Genomic DNA, 23,204 nt, shown 5'->3' with positions numbered 1-23,204 from the left:
CTTACTTTCAGCATTTAATATGTCCAATCCTTCTCTGAACACAATTGGTTGCATTTACATCATGCATTACTCTACTTAAAATGAGTCTCATATGAACATGATCGATACAGGTTCAATGATGCCATCTGTTGGTACAGGTTCAATGATGCCATCTGTTGGTATGTGCAAGACTATTACTTTTGTTTCAGTGGTCTGTGGTGCCTAGTTACTTGCAGGGTCTTTTTCAAGTAGTAATTGCTTTTTTTGTTTTTTTTTATATTGTGCAATTAGGAACCATTAAGTCCTTTCGCACATAAAAACCATAAATACAGTAAAATAACATTATAAATACAAGCAATATTTCATCAAGGAAAAAAACAAAAATATACATTTCATTTTGAACATTACAAAATATACTAAAATTCATCCATCCATGTATCCAATTGTCCATTATCTTCAGGTAAACAGTCAATTATAAAAGTCAACATTGCCTTAATCTCAAACCATATGTGAAAGGCAGCAGCTGAAATAACATATGATTCCCCACAGAAGAACCTGCGCCACAACTGATCTGAGCAATAATTTACGAATTTGTCATATCCCTGTATACAAAGAGCGCTAAGAGCCTGACAATCAGTGAGGACATGACATGCTGTTTCTCGTCGGCAGAGGCGCTCCTCTCTTTTCATCCCCGTCCAAGCCCCGGTGTATCCCAGATACAATTGCTTTGTTTCACTTTCAAGTTGATGCTGGTTATAAAGCACATTTGTCTGTTTTTCTCATTGGCATTTTGAATGCCTTAAATGCACTAAATTGTTTAAATACTTACTTTTCTGGTAAGAGCTGTGGGCACTCCATGCTGGAGCTGTAGAAAAAAGAGCCCTTATTTGTGTATCTGTGAATAGGCTGATTCCCTGCATTTATAGATGCACTCCCCAGGAATAGGGGTTCTTGAACCTCCCAAACAGTGCCCCTCGTGAAAGAAAAGTGTATCTGTGCCGTTAGGAACCACATGGTGGGATTCCCGTGGGATTTCATAAGGGTTAAACCCCGCTGCTGGTCTCAAGGCGAGGTTGGAGGACTAGAGTCTATTGCAAGGCCTGCATTGCAGGCCCAGTGCCATTCCAAAACAATGTAGAGGGACTGCACACGATTGCTCAAAACTGCCTCTCTGGGTTTGTTTGACTATCAATTTAGGAGTGGATAGAACAGGCTCATACATTGGTGGTTTTGGAGTGCTTCTGGTGAGTTTCTCCAAGTTTAGGAGCATTTTGGAAGTGTGTAGGGAGTTTTGTTAGTTGTTTGTGGTGTTGTCGGTGTTTTCTGAGCCCTGTTCTATCCCTTTTTGTCTCTTTGTGTTCTTTAAGTTCACTATGTAAACTTCAATTTTTTTGACTTCGTTTAAAAAAAACACGTTCCTCTTATATTTTCTCCTAATATCTTTATGTCATTCCAAAAATGTAAAGAACAAAAATTTCCTAAAACATTTTCGTTCCTGTGTTGGTAGGGAAACATTTATGTAGGAACCCATGGAGTCTTCCTATGCTGTGCTCAGTCAGCTTCCCAACTGGTTGTGCGTTTCAAGAACTCTTTCCCTTCGTTTGAGTCTGATTAAAATTAATTTGCTTGTCTTTGTCAGTTATTTTGTATTGTGCACATTGGCTCCTTAGGCACATTAGGGACCTTAAGTACATTTGCGTTTTGCACGTTAGGACCTAACACAACATGTCCTTTTATTTTGAGGGACTACCAAGGGAGAGAAATACTGGGCTGGACAACTCCTCAACCTCTGTGTCAGAAGTTGATGTAGTCAGCCGGCAAGGGGAGACAGAGCCCGAGGAGGAGCAGAGCATGAGGTGAGGAGAGAGCAGTTGAGTTGGGAGAAATGGTGGTTGAGGAGGGGGAGACAGCAGTTGAGAAGGCGTAGCTGGTGGCTGAGAAATGTCTGTTGATGTTTGAGCAAGGAGAGGGAACAGGAAGAGAAAGATAAGGAGGTTGGGGCCACCAATCGAGAAAGATAATGGGGATGTGTCTACCAGGGTGCGGGAGGTTAGCTTAGGGGCAAAGCGTTTGTCTTGGAAGCAAGTCGACGCACAGCAACACAGGTTCGAATCACGGTCTTGTGCTTAGAAACTGGTCTCCGGTATTAATTTCATTATAAAAGATCAATTCTAACCAGAGGAAGCTGTGGTAAAGGCAGCGTTATTTGAGTAGTACCTGCAGAGGTTAAATGTGATTATGTTGAATCACAAAATAACTAATCCAATTACAATTTATACCAAAATAACTAATGCCAAAATAACTAATTTTCTTTTCATTGTTTTTTTGAGGGGTCCCCCTTTTTTTCTTCCTAATACTTTTCCTCCACCCACAAAACCACTATTCCCACTCCCAGCCCCATTTTTAGTTCTTACCCAAATTTGTTATTTTGGAATTAGTTATTTTGGATTTGTTGTAATTGGATTAGTTATTGCGTGATACCACATAATCCCTGTATACAATCTGCAGAAGGTGGGTGAGTAGCTTGACCTTGGAGTTGGCACGGAGAAGGGGGGTGCTGTATGAGCAGCAGGGAGAAGAAGCCACAGAGGTGCGTGGGGATGACAGACAAAGAGAAGGAGGTGTGGTGCTGAAGGAGAGCGAAGGGAACCAGATGGAGAAGGAAACTCGGACCATTGAAGCATTGCCTGCACATGGAAAGAGGAGTGAGGAGCGGACTCATACTTTTCTCAAGAGGTTAAAGTCAGGACAGAAGACCTCTCCACCCATGTCATCATTGCTGACCAGGTCATGGGTGTGGACTGCACCTGCTTGCCAGATGATGTTAGTTTCGGGAGGTTGCAGGTAGTGTAATATACAACATCTGACAGAAGAGAGTTAATGGGGGTAAACCAATTAAGAGTACCTTTGGCACCTCCTCAATGAGCAAACAATTTAGGCTCTGGCACAAAGATGTGTTCAAGGAGCAAATATCATGGGCCACAGACACAACTAGAACAGCACCCTCCTGCAGCAGAGATGGCGGTCAGAGGACACTCCAGCTTGTCAAAGATCATGCTCTCCTCCGCCCCACTGACTGACTCTGTGCCAGAAAAATGTCTCTCAAACCCACTGGCCCCCACATCTGGCTCAGCACAGCTAGACTGGGTACCGCCACTGAATAGCAGGTTCACGTTACCATTACTAGCAATGAGCCTCATGTTGGTGATGGTAGAATTTAGGGTGGGGTGCCAATTTGGTGGAATAGGTCAGGCAGATCCATGAGGAATGCAGCCACCTCCTGTGTGCATTGCGTGACATCTTTGAGCTTTATAACAAGCTTGTGGTGGGCGAAAAGTAGAAGCATATGATCCTGCATGATCGTAGCCTCTTCTAGCAAAACAGTAGCAAAGAGGGAACTTGGGGTACTGGGAGAGTGCAGAAAAAAGGTATTGGTGGCTGAACTTGTTGTCTGTGCCAAATAAATTGAAATAGAGCCTCCAATTTGTGAGCATAGAACTTATACTCAGAAAGTGACTCTGTTGGATGGCAGAGCCAAATAAATTGAGGCAAAACTACCACTGAATACAATGTTAGTATTAACCAGACTGAATAAGTCAAGATAGTAACACAGGGTAGAGAATTTCCCGTGGCTGCACTGGTTGGGAGAGTCAAATACATTGAGGCAAAAGTTGTGAATGCGGTACTAGGAATCGGAGCGTGCATCCGGTGCCCATTAGAGCCAAATCAAATGAGGGTGAATCACCACTGAATTCAATGTTGGTGTTAACCAGACTGAAGAAGTCAATAATATAACACTATGCAGAGGATGTTGGTGTGACTGGGTGGCTCCACTAGTAGAGCCAAAAGCATTTAGCAGGATACGAAAACTAAAGATATAGCTCTGCAATGCACTAAACCCCTGCTTTCAGAGTCTGGCCTCCACAACCTTTTCCTCAAGCTGCTCCTTTTGCATGACTGTAGCTGGTTTGCACAGGCATATTCATACTCTGAGAAATCTGTTGTGTCGTCTTCCAAGAGATGTGACTTGGGCTTTCCGTAGCTAATTGACAAGTGCAAATGACTGCACTGACCACTTGCCAAGACAGGATTGTTCTGGATTGTCATCACTATCCAGTTGGCATGTATCAAGAACATAGGCATCAACCATCTCGTCTGCAGTGGGCCCACTGAATTTTCACAGAGACCCTGATGCATATTGCAAACCAGACTGGGGAATGTGTCTGTTCCACAGCTTCTCAGATTCTTCCAGTCTCTGGATGCTCACCTTGGTGCCACCTGAACTAGTGTCAGGAGTTGTGGGGAATAAGTGTACACTGTCTGATAAACTTGTTTGCAGTGCTTGAGTCCCACACTGGTATGCTGATCTCTGACTTTTGTCTCTCTCGTCTTGTTCCAGCCAGGCTTTTAAACGTCTCTCTGAGGCATCCATACACATGGCGGCTAAGACCCTCATAAAAGACAACTCTATGTGCTTCCTTCATCCTCGGGCCTATGCTGTTTTAAAGTTGCCAACTTAACTTTATGCCCTGGATTAAGAAAAGATGCCAGGAGGTGCTCATTATTTCCCTTTATCCCAACAATATGTGTAACCCGTTGGAACTCTGAGATTAGATTTATAGACAGTTCATGTATTATGTTGTTTAGTTCTAATTTTAAAGGATAAACAAGTGGCAGCACCTTGATCAGTGATATAGCATACAGGTTAACCTGCTGTGTGGCCACTTCAAATGACTGCAACAACAACCACATATTTTTGGCTGTGAAGTTGTTAAGTAAACACAATCTAGTTGCCACTCTGGACATTGCAGAAGTCGGTCACTGCATTGCACTGTTCTTGCATTGCATTGTTCTTGCAAGCACTCCAGCATGTGGAGGGTTAAATTCCACCAAGTCAGCACTGCAGTTTTCAGCTAGTTGTAGGAAGGTAGAGGTATGAATGCATGCCTAACATGTTCTAGGCATTGTAAGAGTGGTTAAATTGGGAGTAGAGTAGATCTTCTGGGCCTCATTTACCATCTGTCACGGTTCCCTGTGCCTCTCGCTGGACTGTCTGGCAAAGATGGGCACCTCTAAGATGGTGACCGCAATGACCCCTTCATTCACATACATGCCGCATCCATCATAGTGGCACATTTCCTTGAACCTGTACAGTGACAGAAGGATCAACTTCCGAACGGCAGGCTATTTCAAGCACTGAAGCACACTTATCCATGCGTCTCAATACTAAGGTATTGTTTTTCCTTAGCACAACACTGTTCTCTGTTGTTATGACTACCTTTTGCCTTCTCTTTCTTTTTCCTCCTGTTGCTTTGTTTTCCCTCTTCCCCATGTCACACTATTCACGCTGGGTTGGCCTCCAGCCTGCTAGCCCTCATCTTGTTCTCTGATCCAGCTCCACTGTGGAATCCTTCTACCTCCTTCTAGTAGAACTGGCTCTTGTCATCCTGTTTGGGCTACTCTCATATTTTTTTCAGCCAAATGCCTCTACATCTTCTCAGAGTCTGCTACTACCCACAAACTCTTGAAGCCCCTATGGTTTTTCTCCCTATTGGGGTTTTTTCCTTCTTTTTGGAGATTCACTCCAGACGTTATCCGGTCTGTGCCTTAATAGGCAGAGTGGCGTCCAGAGAGGACCGTCCATTCCTTCAAGACTCCCGTTTTCAGCAGAGATGCTGGACCAGCTCATCTCCTACATCTCTGCTACATGTCAAATCTCAGGTGAGCCATAAATCTGACCGTTTCAGACGCCAACAGATTGCTATAACGGAATAGGACGAAATTACCCAGGTGGAAAAGTCTGACCACCAAAAGTCCGACCCCCAATTATTTGCATATGTAAATGTGTGGGGGTACAGTTAATAAATATGTATAGGTGTAATGTGAGGGAGTTGTGGGGTTCTCCTCCCACATATATATATATATATATATGCGAAAAAATTGAGAGAAAAAGAAAAAAATGGACTTTTGGTGGTCAGACTTTTCAACTCGGTAATTTCACAGAGATCTGCTATAACTATGGAGTCGTTGTTGGATAATGATGCTGCCTTCCTCAATGCATTTAAGGCAATGTTTGATCAGGCTGACATGGTATTTACTGCTCAGGAGTCTCTACTTGATTTTCATCAGGGATTGCCGGACCTAATGATCTACTCTACTAAATTCAAGCAGGTGGCTAAAGAGACAATTTGGGTAGATGATGCTTATTTTATGCTATATCGGAGGGGCCTGAATGAGGACTTGAAGGATAAACTGGTTTGTGTTCCGTGACTCGACACCTTTAACATCTTGGTTTCTTTTGTTCTCCAAATCAAATACTGCTTACATGAGAGGTATGCTGAAAAGCCCAAGACTTTCATGCTTTCTTCAAGGGCAGTCCCCATACATCCGGGCTCACATGCTGGCTCTTTGCTGATCCAGATCCCATGCAGTTGGGAAATGCTTGTGGTCCTTTGACACCAGAAGAAAGGAGTCATCGAACTGCTCACAGACTTTTTGTATGTATTGCGGTTCCCATAACCATTTGCTGAGAGAATGTCCCATTTTGCCTACATGGCGGTCCGGAAATGAAGTCTCTCATTCCTAGATGGAGCAAGGAATTGGGAGAGCAAGCAAAGCTCCAGAATACCAGTAACCTTGGCCACCATTTCACAACCCCCCCCCTTAGTGGTTTTAAACGTAACCATCATTCCAGTGACACTAAAACCAATAGCCGCTTTGGCTTCGGTGGATTGTGGAGCACAGGTTTATTTATGGACCTGTCTTGGGCCCAGCAGCTTCTCATACCTAAGCCACCTAAATAAATTATCAAAACCGTTCAGGGGATTGACGGTCAGCCATTGTTCTCTGGCCCAATAGCAGAACAAACCGAAAAACCTGAGAGTGGATATAGCTGAGCACACGGAAAACTTGTTTTTGGATCTAATAAAAGCTGCCCATTTTCCTGTAGTCCTGTGTATATAATCCCTATATAAACTGGACAGCTGGAACATTATTTTTAGGATCTGAATTTTGTGTTCAACATTGCTCAAAGGGAAACGTAATCTTTGAGAATCAACACCCCAGTGATCATCCGAAGGATACACACCTAACAGTTTCCCAGGTTCAGCACGTACCTCAAGAATATCCCGAATAGCTCGATGTATTTTCCCAAAGTTTGGAAAAAACTTTACCTCCATACAGGCCGGAGGACTGTGCTATTGTCACTGTTCCTAATGCTACCATTCCCTTTGGAAGGATGTTCAGTCTATCTACACCTGAGAAATTAGCCCTAAAAGAATATCTAGGGGTAAACCTCTGCAATGGACTTAAAAGGAGTTCCAAATCACCTGCGTGAGCATCCTTATTTTTTTTACCTAAAAGGGAGACAACAGAACTGCATCCCTGCCTGGACTATAGAGGTTTGAATCAGGTCACTCTTAAGGACAAGTATCCCCTACCTCTTATTGTGGATATTCTAAAGGCCTTAAGAGGCGCCGTCATTTTTTCTAAACTGGACCTTCGAAAGGTCTATGATTTAACCTGCATTCGTTAAGGTGACAAGTGGAAAATGGCTTTCGGAACACCATTTGAGCATTACAAAAATCTCCTAATGCCCTTGGCTTGATGAATGCCCCAGCCATTTTTCAAAGGTTCATGGACCGTACATTTCCAGACATGCTTTTTCATTTTGTCATTATTTAGCTTGATGACATTTTGATTGACTCCTAAAGTCTCACAGATCATCATGATCATGTTTGCCAAGTTCTTAGGCCATTCTAGATTGGCCAATCCCTAGGTGTCAAACACATTCAACGTTTTGTCGGATTGGCTAATTTTTACAGAAAATGTATACTGGATTTCTCTATTGTAGTTTTGCCGATTACCTACCTCTTGAGGAAAGGAGTTCCTGTCCAATGGTCTGTTGATGCTGACAACGCATTTCATTTGTTAAAGAAACTATTCATGCAAGCACCTTTCCTATACCAGATTGACGTTTCCAAACCTTTTATTGTGGGGGCAGATGCATCGGAATATGCTCCGGGAGCTGCTATTAAGCAAATCCAAACTTTCGGAGATGAACATCCCATCGCTTATCTATCCCAAACTTTGAGTGAAAGGGAAAGAGATTACACAGTCTTGGAAAAGGAACGATTGGCAATACGTCAAGCGTGTGTGGACTAGCGACATCTACTTATTGGATCTTCTACCCGAATTCCAATAAGAACAGACCATCGCCACTTCCAGGCATTACAAGCTGTAGAGTGTAGAAACATCTGGCAAGCCTGCTGGGTGTTCTTTTTTGCTCAGTTCCACTTTAATCTCACATACATTCTGGAAGTCAAAACCTGATAGCTGATGCCTTGTCTTGTGTGCACATGAGTCTGGAAAATCCTACCATCCTTACAGTACCATTCTTCAAGACAAAACCTTCATCTATCATGTGGACACTTTTTTGACTCAGTATTATGCAAGACTAGTACCTCTCTTGTTCTTCACAACCTACCGAATTCTAATCCCTGCAAATTGCAAAAGTTCAAGGTCTACTTTTCAAGGATGCTTATTTATTTTTACCTGCTAAAAGGTCTCAAGACATTAAGTTACATCTTTTTCATGACTCTTTGCCAGCAGAACATTGTTGCTGCCACCCTGAATAATCTTCAACAACACTTCTGGTGGCCCACCATGATATCCACCATCAAATGTCACATCAAAACATGTCTTATTTGTGCACAGACCAAAAACCCCAAAACTAAGCTGGCTGGCTTATTGCTACAATACGAATTGCATTGTTGACCTTCCCCTTTCCAGGGGTTATACAACCATAATGGTCACAATTGATCTGTTCACCAGAATGGCCCACTTTTCCCTATTGACAAAACTACCCTCTGCTACAGAAATGGACAAGTGTTCTTTATGGACATATTCAGGTTACATGGTTTACTACCAACCATGATATCAGATTGAGGAAGTCAATACATCTAAATATTTAGGACCAACCTCTGTCGCATTATTGGAAATAAAAGAGCCCTTTCATCAGGCTATCTTCCTCATACCAATGAGATGACTGAAATTGTTAATAAAACCCTAGAGCAGTTACAGCGCTGTTTTTCTATTCAAGTTCATGATGATTGGATTAATCTACTTCCTGTAGAAGAATTTTCATATAACAAAACAATTCATGCATCCCTCAGAGTCCTTTGTTTGTACGTATGGCTTCCATTCCACAGTTTTCCCCTCTGCATCTACAGGAATTAGTACCATCCCCTCATTGGATCAATGGATTTCAGATATTCAGAAAGGGAACAAAACTGCAGCAGAGACCTTAGAAGCTGCTCAGAAGACAACAAATAAATACGCGGATCACAATAGAACTCCAACACTACATTATGCTATTAATGACCAGGTTTGGCTTTCTTCTAATTGATTGCCTAAACACTTGTGCGCTTCTAAGCTCTCCCCTCGATATTTTGGTCCATTTCGCATACTTCCAAAAATCAATCCGGTGGTTTTTCAGCTCCTACTACCACCATCATGGAAAAGGATACATCCATTATTTTATATGTCCTTAATGAAAACTTTTTTCCTTCTTCCACCAACATGAAAAGAGTACCTTGCTGCCATTTTTGTGGATCACACTCCTGAGTTTGAGCTTTCTCTGATTTGTGACTCCTGGTACTTTAGGGGTCACTTGCAGTACTTAGTTGACTGGAAACGCTTTCCTGCAAGTGATTGTTCTTGGAAGCCCAGCACTTACATCAGTGCCGATACTTTGCTACAATGTTTTCATCGCCTTCACCCTAGGAAGTCCGGATGTTTGGAGTTTGAGAAGAGGCATACTGCCACTGTTACGCATGCTTCTCGCTGGTCTGTCAGTCAAAGAAGGAAATATCCTTTGTGCATAGCGCCCATTGTTGCATCTACATCACATTTTGCCACCTAATAGGTGGCAACTGCAATGAGCAATAGGCTCGCGTACGTGCCTCATCCATCATAGCGGCACATTTCCTTGAATCTGTACAGCGACCGTAGGATTAACTTCTGAATGACGTTCTTGCAAGCACTCCAGCATATGGAGGGTTGAATTCCACCAAGTGAACACTGCAGTTTTCAGCTAGTTGTAGGAAGGTAGAGGAATGACTGCATACCTAACATATTTTAGGCATTGTAAGAGTGGTTAAATTGGGAGTAGATTTTCTGGGCCTCATTTATCGTCTGTCACGGTTCCCTGTGCCTCTCGCTGGACTGTCTGGCAAACATGGAACATCCTTTGCGCATAGCGCATGTTGTTGCATCAAGGTCCCATTTGGACACCTCTAAGATGGCGACCGCAATGACCCCTTCATTTGGACACATGCCGCATCCATCATGGTGGCACATTTCCTTGAATCAGTACAGTGACAGAAGGATCAACTTTGAACAGAAGACTATTTCAGGCTCCGCTGAACACTTACCCGTGCATCTCAACGCTAAGGTATTGTTTTTTCCTCAAGTCAGCGTTGTTCTCTCATTGTTGTTATCTGTTGTTCTGACTACCTTTTGTCTTCTCCTCTGTTTTCCTCCCATTGCCTTTTTTCTCTCTTCCCTGTGTAACTCTACTCCTGCTGGGTTGGCCTCCAGTCTGCTAGTCCTCATCTTGTTCTCTGCTCCAGTTCCACTGTGAAATCCTTTTACTTCTTTCTACTAGAAATGGCTCCAACCTCCTTGTGCCTCCAGCCTGCTTGTCATCCTGTTTGGATTACTCTAATATTATGTTCAGCCAACTGCCTCTACATCTTCACAGAGTCTGCTACTACCCATGAACTCTTGAAACCCCTAAGGCTTTTCTCCCTATCGGGCAATTTTCCTTATATTTGGAGATTAACTCCAGACGTTACCCAGTCTGTGTTGATCCTTACTAGGCAAGGTGGTGTTGAGAGAGGACATCCATTTCTTTAAGACTCCCGATTTCTGCAGAGACACCAGACCAACTCCTCACCTAGGTCTCCACTACATGTCAAATTTCAGTTGAGATATAAACCTGACACCATTTTATCTAATGGTGGATACAGGCTAATTAAGTGGGCCATCATACGATGGAGGACATTGGCAATGTGGGGCATGTGCATGGTTTTGCCTTTCCTTAAGACATCTGCAATCTTATAGCAATTATCAGGTGCCACAAAGCCCACCTGAAAGCCATGAAGAGTGAACAAGTATGTCACAACCTATTTTACTTTCTCCCAGAGATCAACTCCCCTATGCAACCTGCTATCAAACCCTTCAATACACAAGGTCGCCTTCTAGTAAAAGACATTTGGAGGTGTCGGTCCTGGACTTTGCTGGCCCAGAGGTATGGGGGAAGCTGACCCAGTCTCTGGTGATGGCCATAAAATGTCTGCGTTGGGCACTGGTTTGCATGTCCATTGTTACATGGATTTTCTTGCTCTAACAGTGAGGCAGTTCCATTCCCACTGCTTTACATAGTCATAGAGGTGAGGTACTGACATTTGTGTGAGGAAGTATGGGATCAATGAGATCAAACAGCTGTCTGAATCCAGTGTTTTATCCAAAGCAATAGGGCCGTGAATCAATTGCTATCCTTACATACAGGTTGTCATTGAACAGACAAACCTTTTCGTGTTTGATATTTTGCAACATGCTCAAAATACTCAGCATTGTTGGACTGGTGCATTGAGGAGGAAATAATTGGCTGTGTGCTGTAGGATCTGCAGGCAATGATCATGTTCTGACAGGGCTTGCAGAAATCTGTGGATCAGCAAGACTCTCTGGTTGGGGGTGTTGGTGCAAATGTGCCTGTTGCCTACAGTTCAGGGGTGGGAGGCTGCCCTGCCCACTTTTCTTTTGCCAAGCATGCGGATGTTGCCATCTCATGTGAGCCTACAAGGAAGAGGTGCCCACACTGATACCTGGTTTCCCTTGCGAGGCCCATTTCTTGCAGGTGTCAAGATCAGATTGTTGCTCTTCGACTGCTAAATAACTCCACACTGCTGATATTTTGGGAGTCAGGTGGCTGAGAAGGGCTCCGTCCTGTCCTCTTTCTAGTGGTCTGCTCTGTGCACTTTGCACTGGATGCTGTGTGAGTACTGTTGACACAGAACCAGTTCTGTTGATGTGACTGACCACAAAGTTTAACTACAACTAGCATGTGCTCTTCTGGACTGTTTTTGTAAAGGACTGGATATTGATGCATAGGTAGAGTCTTAAGCTTTATTTTATTTATTTATTGTGCATTTGCAAGGCGCTTATATAGCAAGTAAATTGTGTTTCAAAACACACAAGCTTAATGTCTATGTACAGTGCTTGCACTTGTCAATTGTACATGTTTATCAATGCCAGCACCCTATTTTTCATTCTCTTGGTCTCACTTGCGATTTATGGTATAATCAAAGACGGGATACCTCAGTCTCAATCCCGAATCATTGGAAGGATCATAATCTTTGTCATGATATTCATAGTTATTTGTTTACACAAAAATCAGAGGTGGGGATTTTTTTATGAATCACCTGTTCATCCTCATTCGTGGATTTCTTCTCTTTGTTGCTGAGCTGATGTAATATCTTCTCCTCTTGTGCCTTGGTTGGTAGCAGCCCAACTTCCTTCTCGCCCTACTCCTGAATGCCATCCTCTGGCACCTGATGCAAGTACAAAGGCGCTGAAGGCACACTTACAATTCCTTTCCAGTCACCCAATTATTTGTATTTGCAGAGGAAGAGATATAAGGCTACCGGTAGCAAGTAAAACATGCCCAGTCGATACATTCCTCCCCCAATGTTTTTCGGTCCCCTACCATGGTTGGGTAGATTCAGTCATTTGAATTTTATTGAAAATGTTCCTTCAATAAATACACTTGGGGTTCACAGTGTCTTGGCATTTTCTATCTACTAAATGCAGGTTTTCTGAATTGTGACTTTTCCCTTATGCCTAGAAAGGCACATGGGGTCCTCAATGTTCTCGCTTCACCTCTGCCTACTAAATGCATGTGGGCTCCTCAATGCTTTTGCCATCTGCTATGCCTACAAAATGCATGTGAATTTACATCCCGACCCACCCACAAATCTCGTGGCACCAACCCCAGAACCTGAAAAATGATGACAACCTATATCCCTAACCCTACCTATGCCCTATTATCTGCTTTAATCCACACTATCACTATCTCAGTTACAATCCCCTCCCCAAACAAGCCTGATCCGTCCCTGCCTCCTCAAATGCTAGCCATCAACTTTCCTGTGTTTCTACTTACCTATCTTTATATCAAAGTAATGTTGGACCTATTAGACCCTCATATCTATAACCTTGTGAGAAGCCTGCAAAGTGTGTCTTGGTCTAACCCATTTAAATTCTACAGGTTCGAGTTTTGATCTAACCGTCCTGCCCATGCTGAGACAGGATATTGTTTTTCCTTTTTTTCCTGATGAAGGCCCCCAAAATCAATCTAAAATGCCAGGCTGAAACATGTTGGTTTGGTTAACAGTTCTTTGTAACACCCTTAATTGAAAATAGACTTGGGGACTGTTCCTCCTTTCAAACAAGCAGCAGTAAAACATATTTTTTTCTGAATAAAGTTTGTTAGTATTCACTTTTCCACATTTACATGTTTAAGTGTAGATGTACTTTACATTTTGCAACAATACTCCTGTGTGTGCCCAGTGGGGATAGTGACGGATTTTTCTAATGATCTTCTAGATAGGTGGCATACTAATTTTCTAGCTAGGAAGAGGACTCTGCATAACTGTGGACAGTGTGTAGATCTTACGTTGGCAGAACCAAACCCCCTACATGGAAGCCTTATGATGAAACAACTAACAACAGAGCTGGCTCTGATAGACCATTGTGGATTTAAAGGATTCCCGTTGCCATGCAGGGAATGTTAGCCTAGTAACTTTATCCACCAACCCCATTCCTTGTTAAGGGGTTATCCTATGAGGACTTTGTTCGAAAACTTTCTTTGTGTTGATAATTTTGTTTAATATAAACCTGCCTTAGATCTCGACAAAGAATCATTTAAAGTGGTCCTATGCCAAAACATGTAGTTAATCACAGTTGTACCAACTCCATGGGCTTGGGTTATTCAGGCCTCCTTACTGCATTAACTATTTTGGAGATATGGGGTATTGTGATGTCCAAGGAGAGACCTCAGAGTCTTACTTTATTTGCATTCCCTGATATTGGTATATTTTCTTGAGCAAAATAAGCAACCCCAGCTTCTGACTATTCAGACATATCAGAGTAGGGCAGAAGGGAAGACATTGAAATTCTTTTTAATCCCACTTTGAACTCTCTCTTTTAGGGAAACTAGGTCACGTTCTTTTCGATCTAGCGCCTGGATGCCTTTTTAATGTGAATGTGTGCATGTTAAGCACTTGTTTTAACATTGCCATTACCACAGGGATTCTCTACTGTTGTGTGATTTTGATTTTTCAGAGGGCTCCATAGTAATTAAAGGCCGGGCAGGGGTATGGATGGGATGATTTCCGGTTAATATTACCCATTCAAACTCAATATCCTCCCTCTCCAAATAAAGATATGTCAAAAGTGCCTTTTTGAAACTGATTAATATTTCTTTTGCAAACCTTTTTCATCAGGATTGACAAAAGAGTATTTATTACCTCATTCTGATTGCCTACAAGAATATACATATTGTGTATTTTAATTTCATTATTATTTAAGCACTTCTTCTACAACTGGTATCTCATTCACGTGTTTCGACGTCTTTGTTTCACATGGAACCAATGCCATTCACTCATCTGTGTTTGGTCTAAAAGGTGTCAAGTATATCGGACAGAAAGTCGACATTGTTTCACTTTTTTTCCTCCTGTGCTGTCATAATTAAGACATATGTATGCATCCCAACATGTTTCTGTCTAGAAAGAAGTACTGTGTGTGGATGTTATTCAGGGCGACAGAATTTACATAAGCCCACATGCCAGCCATGGGATGCTTGAAGGTGCTTGAAGCAAGGAAGATAAAGGAAACAGTATCACCATCATCCTCGTTGATAAACACAAGAACAGATGGAATAGGAAATCACACTTGGTGCCTGGGGAACTCAGGTCATAAGCTTCTAACAAAAATACAGGTGATTGCTGCCTCAGGTCAATTGCAGGCCGTCATGCAAGGCAGTGTCCTTGAGGAATAAGCACCTATTCATAGTATGAGGAGAGACAAGACAGAAAGTCTGATAACATATTTTCCTTATAGTATGGCTATAATGCAGGGGTCTGCATAAAACCTTTGGCTATCCAGATGTTTTGGACTACAACTCCCATGAACCCTGCCCATTATCTATGCTGGATATGGCTGATGGTAGTTGTAGTCCAACACACGTGAAGAGCCCAAGGTTGAAGACACCTGATATAGTGTTGTAAAAGCTTCATTAATTACTACGGAATGTTGCACTGGTACCACTGTCGAGCAAGCAAGGGATTTGTATCACCACCTCTTGATCAACTAGCAGATTTGTAGGTATTTCAAAGCTTGCCAGAACCAACTTAGTTTCAGCATATGATACACCTAAGTAGACTTGGAGCAGGATTCTGTCTGACTTGAAGCATCCTACAGGGCCACATCGACTTCTTTGAGAAATTGAGAAGTTGATCATAACATTCTACAGTGAAACAAAACATATTTAACCATTTGGTTGAACAGATATTCGAATGGTCAGGACGTGCCCAATAACACGACAGCAGTCTCGATCTGGCTAACAGTGATAGGACCATGTCACAGAGGTGCTATGCGGGAAAATGATGGGCTGGGCCTGCAGTTCTTCATTGTCTACTAGGAACAGTCTCTGATGCGGTACCTTCCAACCATCCAAAAACAGCTTTCTGGTTTCTTTATAGAATCTGGACCCTCAGTTTCATTCGTCATCGTAAAGACCTGACGTTGTTTGCTTATACGTCGAAAACACATTCATAGTTCCTAATAATATCTGCCTAGAATTGCAAATATGCTTCAGCAATCTGTATCTCCTTATGCTTTCTCACTTGAGTGACACCTGTCTCCATCCCCCATCTGATTCACGCTTCACCAGATAGATGCAAAGAACTTTGAGTGGTTTTGAGATACCCCTGGAGTAGCCAGACGGCTTCCAAACTCTTACTCAAGGACTTCTTCCAATTAATGCCCAAAAGCCCCATCTTGCAAAGATTGAAATATCGGAAAACTCAGTGTGTCCTGGTCTAGAAGGCGCTTCCCTTGGGGAGAAACTACAGTAACTCCCACAACCTTTAGAATCAGCCAGATCTCCTTTTACAAGCAGCAATGGCATACCTTAATAATTCTCAACATATTGCGGCTCATTTTCATCGAGCTGCAATGTCTAAAAGTTCTGCAGAAGACTTGTACACATTCAATTAACGGTGAGGCTCATTTTCAACCATTTGCATGGTGGAGAGGAGATGCGCATCATACAATTGCTCTTTACCATTCTTCTGCACCGTGCAAATACTTATGCATTTACACCACTGCACCAGCATGCCTTTCCATTCTGGTGCAAATGCTGTGGATTCCGACTGAACATCCCTGCATTTTGCACTAGCAAAAAACAAGCAGTTTCAGTAGGAATCCATTGTAAACGCTTCATGCCATGTGTAAACGGCGTGCAGCGTTTCCTCAATTTGCATGTCAAAGTGCAAAAGGATGTCGTACAAAGGGGTATGCAATGTTTTTACAACGCACTTGTGCACTCATCCATGGAGAATTTGGAAATTATACAGAGAGGTACCTGTGCACGTCAAGGTGCAAACCTAACAGGTCCCCTCTGAGTAATTACCAGGGAACTGGAAAAATTAGTCTGATTTAAGTTTAAGAGGTTTACTGTGCTCCTGGGAAAACAATCATGTCTACATACCCTCTTGTTAGTATGAGTAATGTATATCTCAGCAGTTAGGATATATTATGTTTGCTATGCCATGGTATATTATCATGTTATGCCATAATAGTATGCTATGCCATGGGATATTATTAGGTTATGTCATCATAGTATGTTTTGATTTGCATTGCAATGCTATGTTTGGTTATGCTATGTGATTTCATCTCATGCTTTTCTCTATTTTGCATTTCTACCTTACGTTTGGCTGTTATATGTGATGTCCGGCTATGATGAATTGTGTTGCATTGTGATAATGTAAGAGTTGTATTATTCTTTCTTGTGTAATGCTGGATTCTTACACAGTGCTGGCACTTCTCTAACGCGGCTTCAAGTATTGCTCTGCAGAGCAGGAAACACGACTTGGTCCATTAACAAATCCTAGACAACTTATAGAGCAGGGCTCTGCATCCTGCCACCCTCCAGATCGTTGGGACTATGACCCCCATGATGCTTTGCTCTCTTCATTGACTATGCTGGAAAGGGAGCATAGTAGTTGTAGTCCAAAACATGTGGAGAGCCAAAAGTTGCAGACCCCTTTTTTTAGAGTAGAGCATCTTGGAGGGGGTCTTGTCTAATGGGAATGGGGTGATTTCCCCGTAATACCCAGTGTCTCTGAAAAGGCCGGTCGGCAAGACATGACAGATTCTCCTTATTAAGGCACTGGCCTGGCTGCGAATCTCACAGTCTTGTGATGGAGAGTGGCTCCTCACAAGCGGTGCTACTAGAATCTGTCTCTTCCGGAATGGGCCCCGCTACTGAAGAGGTGGCTGTCTGGGGGGTGTGGAGAGGCCTTGAAGGAAGCATGACACAGCACGCGATGCGCGTTACAAACTAGAGGCTTGCATTCAACGTTAGTCTATGCTAATCCAGCACAATACTTTGCTACTTATTGACAGAAGACGCTATGCTACGGTTTACATCACTTACGTAGATTCCACTCTAGTTATTACAAGGCAAATAAGTGGGAGCGTTTATTACATGAAATGTTGAAATCGCCACAATATACACTCAAGACTGTATTAACCATCAGGCAGTTATTAAGTACATGTAATTCTAGACCACATACAGATGAAAGCAGCCCGGCTACGAATAATGACACCCCCAGTGGTAGAATCGACCTTAACTGACTGGACTAGTATTGTGCGCAGCTGCATGCAGTATCTGAAATCCAGTGAGGCACTGTTGTGCAGAAGCTTTTTATAATGGGCAATCAAAATGGTCTGTGAATCTGGCCCTAAATCCTGTCCATGCGTCTCCGCAGATAGTACGGTGAGAATGTGATTTTAAAAAGATGGTGTTGAACATCCAAGAATGCTATTATATATACTGGCGCTGATACAGCCCAACTCTCGAGTTAAAGGTGTGGCACCGGCTGTTTACATCACACAGACATTGGAAACTTTGTCGGCACGCCTCAGTCAGAGCGGCCCCCCTACGTATGTGCAGTCGGAGGAAGGCACGTGCAGAAGGTGTGTACAGCCCAAGAACGAGTGAAACAACAACCTGCCAAGACAACACCAACCTCTGTGTTCTAAATCCCATGCTCGATTCTGCACCTGGAGCACAGTGACGCGTATCAGGCCCCCTATGAAATGTGCATTCTGTGGTTCCAGCCCAGAGCCCAGTAGCGAGGACTGGGCAGGAGGCTGCACGAGCGACGCGGAGCCAGGTAACGGACACGGGGGCGGGCTAAACGCCGGATTTAGCGCCTTGCCAGCGCGCGCCACGCGTCCCGTCTTGGCCCATTAGCCGTCTGCTTGTCTCCGTCACGGCCGCTGACTGGAAATGCATCACGTCCGCGGCTCATAACAAACACTAATACGTTTCTTATTCAACACGCTGCAAGTCTGTCACATCCAGGCGCCCGGCAGCAATGGCTGGCGCCGAACTGCTGCCAGGAGTGCTGTCAGCAACGCTTTTTTTTTGGGAAGTCATTCTGGCGCCGGCCACTTCCTCTCCAAACTCCCCCCCCCCCCACTTTACTCCCCCACCTGCCCTCAGGCGCACCCTCTCCCAGCCCGCGTACCTTCTGTGTGGCAGCTGGAGGACAGGATGGTGTTGGGCGGCTTGAAGATGTACGGCAGGTAGCGGGAAAAGCATTTCATCTTCACGGGCGGGGGGAAGCGGTGGTCTCCTCGGTGCGCGAGGATGCTGGCTGGGCTGGGCGGGCGGCGGGCTACATCACGCATCCATTATCTGATCTCTCCGGGGTTCTGCTGCTGCGCGGCCGCGTAGGGCGAGGGCTCTCGGCAGCCGCCGGACCCCATCTTGTTCTTCAGCCGCGCCGAGGGGGAGCCGCCTCACGTTTCTGCCTTCATGCCGCTCCAACTAGTCTGAAGCCCCCAGGAGCGAGCGCTGGGGTGGCTCCGCGCGCAGGCGGCGGCAGCTCATCCGAACAGGTTTTTGCTGACTAAGTCGGTCTCCTGCCTGTAAACACACGCGCACCGGAGAACTGCCTCAGACACGCAGGGCGCTGTGAGGGGGTGAAGGGGGAAAGCAGGGAAAGCGATGGGGAGTGCGGCCAGCAGCAGTGGACAGATAATGAGCCAGGGAGGAGAAAGGTCACATGAAAGGCGAAGGACAGGGAAGATAACACTAAGCAGGAAAGGAAGATAAAACATGAGAAAATGTAAACACGAGAAAGGGAAACTGTCAAAGGAGTAAGGGGGTTTGAGGGCGAAATATAGGAAGGGATGGAGTTAGGGAGAGAGACAAAGAATGACAACTAATTCTAGAGGGAAATAAAGCATATTAGGAGGGAGGATAGAAGGAAGGTTCACAGAATGTAAAGGAAGGAGGAAAAAGGGACAGAGAACCAATGGAGACTGGAAGGAATGTGTAAAAAGCTTCATATTCAGTAAGGAAGGTGTACATGAATAAATAATTATGGTGGAAGGATGGAAAGAACACATGAGCGAAGGAGTAGACGGTGTGAGATTGGAGAGAGATGCAAGGACAGAGAGTAGAATAGAAAGAGAACGACCATGAGGAAGATAGTAAACAACGAGGGAAGGAAAGAAGGAACAAACACTAGATGGATGGATGAAGGCCCAGAAGCAACTAAGTTATGTAGTGGGTGTTATAAAAACACATGAAGCTGTATATAAAAGGAAGCACCATTATGTTGTTATGATCTAAAAAGAACCTCAGCAAAACAAGAGAGGAGATGGCTGGAAAGTTTAGAATTTATTGTCACCTCTGGCATTGCTCTGGCCAACCCTCCAGACCATCGTTCTTCGCCTGCCAAGCCATTACAGAAGGGGAAAGACTATGTGCAAACCAGGCTTTTATCCCACCCCAAAAGGGACAGTCCAGTCCAAACTGCTTGGTCACATCCCTTTGGCATGGGACCACAAGCATCTCCAGACATCTTCCGACCTCATTGGGCATCATCAGTCGGGAGTAGCTTCTAGGCATACCCGTCTCACTCGGGTGAACATAGCAGAACACAAGAGGTGATGGCTGTAAGGTTTAGAATTATGGTCTGGAGGGTTGCCCCGAGCGATGCCAGAGGTAAACGGTTAAATTACCACCAACATTTGCATCTACATGCTGTTGGGTTGCCTGCATGCAATTATAAACATTCACAAGGTGGTGGATGAGGCGAGAAAGATTAAAGCAAGGCAGGCACCCTTTTATTCTTTCTTTTTCCTCTCTGTCTTGTGAAAAACATGGAAGCCACCTGAAAGTTATGCTTTGCAGACAGTGTTTACTAATGTTGTCCTATGTAATCTGCCTAGACTTGAGCAGATTCCATAGGAACCTATTTGTTTCATGTGTTATCTCTGCTGTGTGTCTCACGTCCCACTTGTAGGTGCTGGAAAATGGGTCAGAGAGGAAAATCAAGGTCTAAGCACAGTATTCCTTGCTTTTACACTCTGATTTACCACTCCACCCATTTAAAAAGAGGCTTTAAGTCTCGATCACCTGCCCATACGTCACAGAGCACTTCAACCTCTCTCTCTCTCCACTCTCACCTCTCTCTTGCCTCCTTAGTATCTACAATTGTGTTATCAGTTTCGAAGAAACACCCTGCTGACCCAAATGTCCCGGCAAACTATCACCAGTTTCCCTCCTTTCTCATTATATAAAGGTCCTTGAGGCGCTCTTCAACCAGATCACTAAGCACTTTGAGGATAAGGGATTTGGAGATCTTGTTCCATAGTGAGCATTCCACCGAGAATGCACTCATGCATGTCTTCAACTTTCTCTATGATGCTCACCACTCAATACTCATCCCTTTAGGCATCTCTGCTTTCGACAATGTTGACCACTCAGTTGTCCTCACTGTCCAGGTCCTTAGGTTTCACAAATTAGCTTTTTCATTGATAGCCTCCAATGTGGAAGATTACTCCTTTAAAATCCTCTGGAACTCACAAACCTGTGACCACACCCCTCTCTCTGTCATTGTCCCCCCCAAGAATCAATTGTTGGACCCCTGTCTTCACCGTCTATACCTATGCCCATGGAAGGCTATCTCATCCTTTGGCAGTCACAATCACCTCTTTGCTGATGGGACTCAAAATATGTTTCTCCTTTCCCTACTTCAGCCCAGCAAGCTCAGAACAGATTACCAAATGTCTCACAGCAATCTGTCATTGGATGGCTCTTCTCAAGCTCATGCTGAACTCTTCAAAAATGGAAGTCATATGTCTGCTGGCTTCCAACACCGTTCATGCTTTCTCATCTTCTATCTCCTTCTTGTCTGAACTTCTTGCTCCCTTGCTCTAGGCTTGCAACCTAGTTGGCCGCTTTAATAGTGATCTATGACTGTAGTAATTCATCACTACTACTGCCTCTGCTGCTCGGATTCAACTTCATAACATTCTGAAAATGTGTGCACCTCTTAGTTGCCTCTCTACGAAAACTCTAATCTTCACCTTTGTGCCCAGAAAACTCAGCTACTGCTCATGCCTACCTTTCGGTTTTCCTCTCGATTCCTTCCGGCCTTTAGACAAAGTCCTCAACTTTGATAGCTACACTCTTTACTACCTACCCAGATCCTCCATCACTTCTACCTTCCAACAGCATGCTGGTTGGCTACATATTCAAAACTGCTACCTTTTCAAGTACCTTCTGCTAGTCTAAAAATATGTCAATGGTCTTGCCCCTTAGTGCCTGTTTGAATAGATCTCTGTCTACTCACCATCTTGTTCTCTCCACTCCTACTCTGCACTCAACCCCCACAAGCACACGCCCAACAGTTCCTCCTCTTCTGCTCTTTCTCTCTATCTGCACAATTGGAACCTGCTACCCATCACCATCAAAACCAGCCCAACTGTGGATCTCCTGAAAGCTCAGTTTAAACTTCACCTACTTGGTAAAGAGGGCATTCTGCCTACTCTCGCACCCATCCTCCCTACCTTACCCCACTTCTCCCTCCAGTGCTGCATAATAACGTAATTGTGTTTATTTGAGGCTCGGGAGGATAGCTCAGGGACAATGCGCTCGTCTTGGAAGCAAGATGATCCAGAGCAACAAAGGTTCGATCCCCGGATCCATGTTTAGTTAACTCTGGGTATTAAGCACGTTATAAATAACCCATTACAATTTGTACAGTACTCTTATTTAGTTTGAAACACTAGCCCTGTTAGGTTAATGGTATCTTTGTAAGTCACCTGTTTCTTATATTTGTATTGTTTGTTTTGGTTTGTCCCTTGTCTATGTCTCACTTTGTAAACATTAACCTTAACGTTGTTAACGTTAACATACTCATAAACTAGTTCACAACTTCTTGCCATCTTTATGCTATTGTACATCCACCATTCTGGGCACTGCCTCCACCATCTGTAAATATGTTATTGTAAGTAATTTCTCTTTGAAATTCCTATTCTTCAAATAAATAAAAACACTTGAAAAAACACATTTGCCTCTGAAAGCCCTCACACAAATCCAGTTAACTTCCAAGATATGTGCTTACTCCCAGGGCAGGTACACTTTAGCATTTATTTACATTATGTCTGCTTGTTTGAGAAGCACAAAAAGGTTTGCTTTTTTCTTTACTTCATGAATAATATCAAGCACCATTGCTGTCTTAAATCATGTCTACAAACTGGTGACCATATCACACATGTGCTTAGTCATGTGTCTTGAAATGACAGCTCCAGAGCACAGAGGATATTTTTCAGCCTCACATTTCTTTGCATTCAGGCACTTTCAGCTCTCCATTCATCATGGGGAAAATTATAATTCTATTCTATTTTCTTAACATATTTATGTAAGGATGTTTTGTATGTGCATTGTTAGTTTATTATGTGATTTGCATACATTTTAAGCCTATATACAAAGTATTTACGTTAAAACAACAAAACCTTTACTGCGAGGTAGCGAACCCCAAATTTTAAACAACTAATTTCAGCCTAATTTAAATCAG

General features: G+C 43.6%; 1 protein-coding gene across 1 annotated transcript in view; it reads right to left on the bottom strand.

Moving 5' to 3' along the window:
- Positions 1–19,134, bottom strand: part of PPP2R2B (protein phosphatase 2 regulatory subunit Bbeta) — a 1,057,189-nt gene extending 1,038,055 nt beyond the window's left edge. The window contains exon 1 of the mRNA XM_069652436.1: positions 18,858–19,134. Within this exon, the coding sequence (XP_069508537.1) occupies positions 18,858–19,020 (163 nt within the window). The 5' untranslated portion in view covers positions 19,021–19,134. The remainder of the gene's footprint in view (positions 1–18,857) is intronic.
- Between the last annotated feature and the right edge of the window lie 4,070 nt (positions 19,135–23,204).

Source organism: Ambystoma mexicanum, chromosome 3p, assembly GCF_040938575.1.
Source record: "Ambystoma mexicanum isolate Mex_15411 chromosome 3p, UKY_AmexF1_1, whole genome shotgun sequence".
Classification (NCBI taxonomy): domain Eukaryota; kingdom Metazoa; phylum Chordata; class Amphibia; order Caudata; family Ambystomatidae; genus Ambystoma; species Ambystoma mexicanum.
The sequence above is the reverse complement of the archived record's forward strand: the minus strand, read 5'-3'. Positions and strand labels throughout refer to the sequence as shown.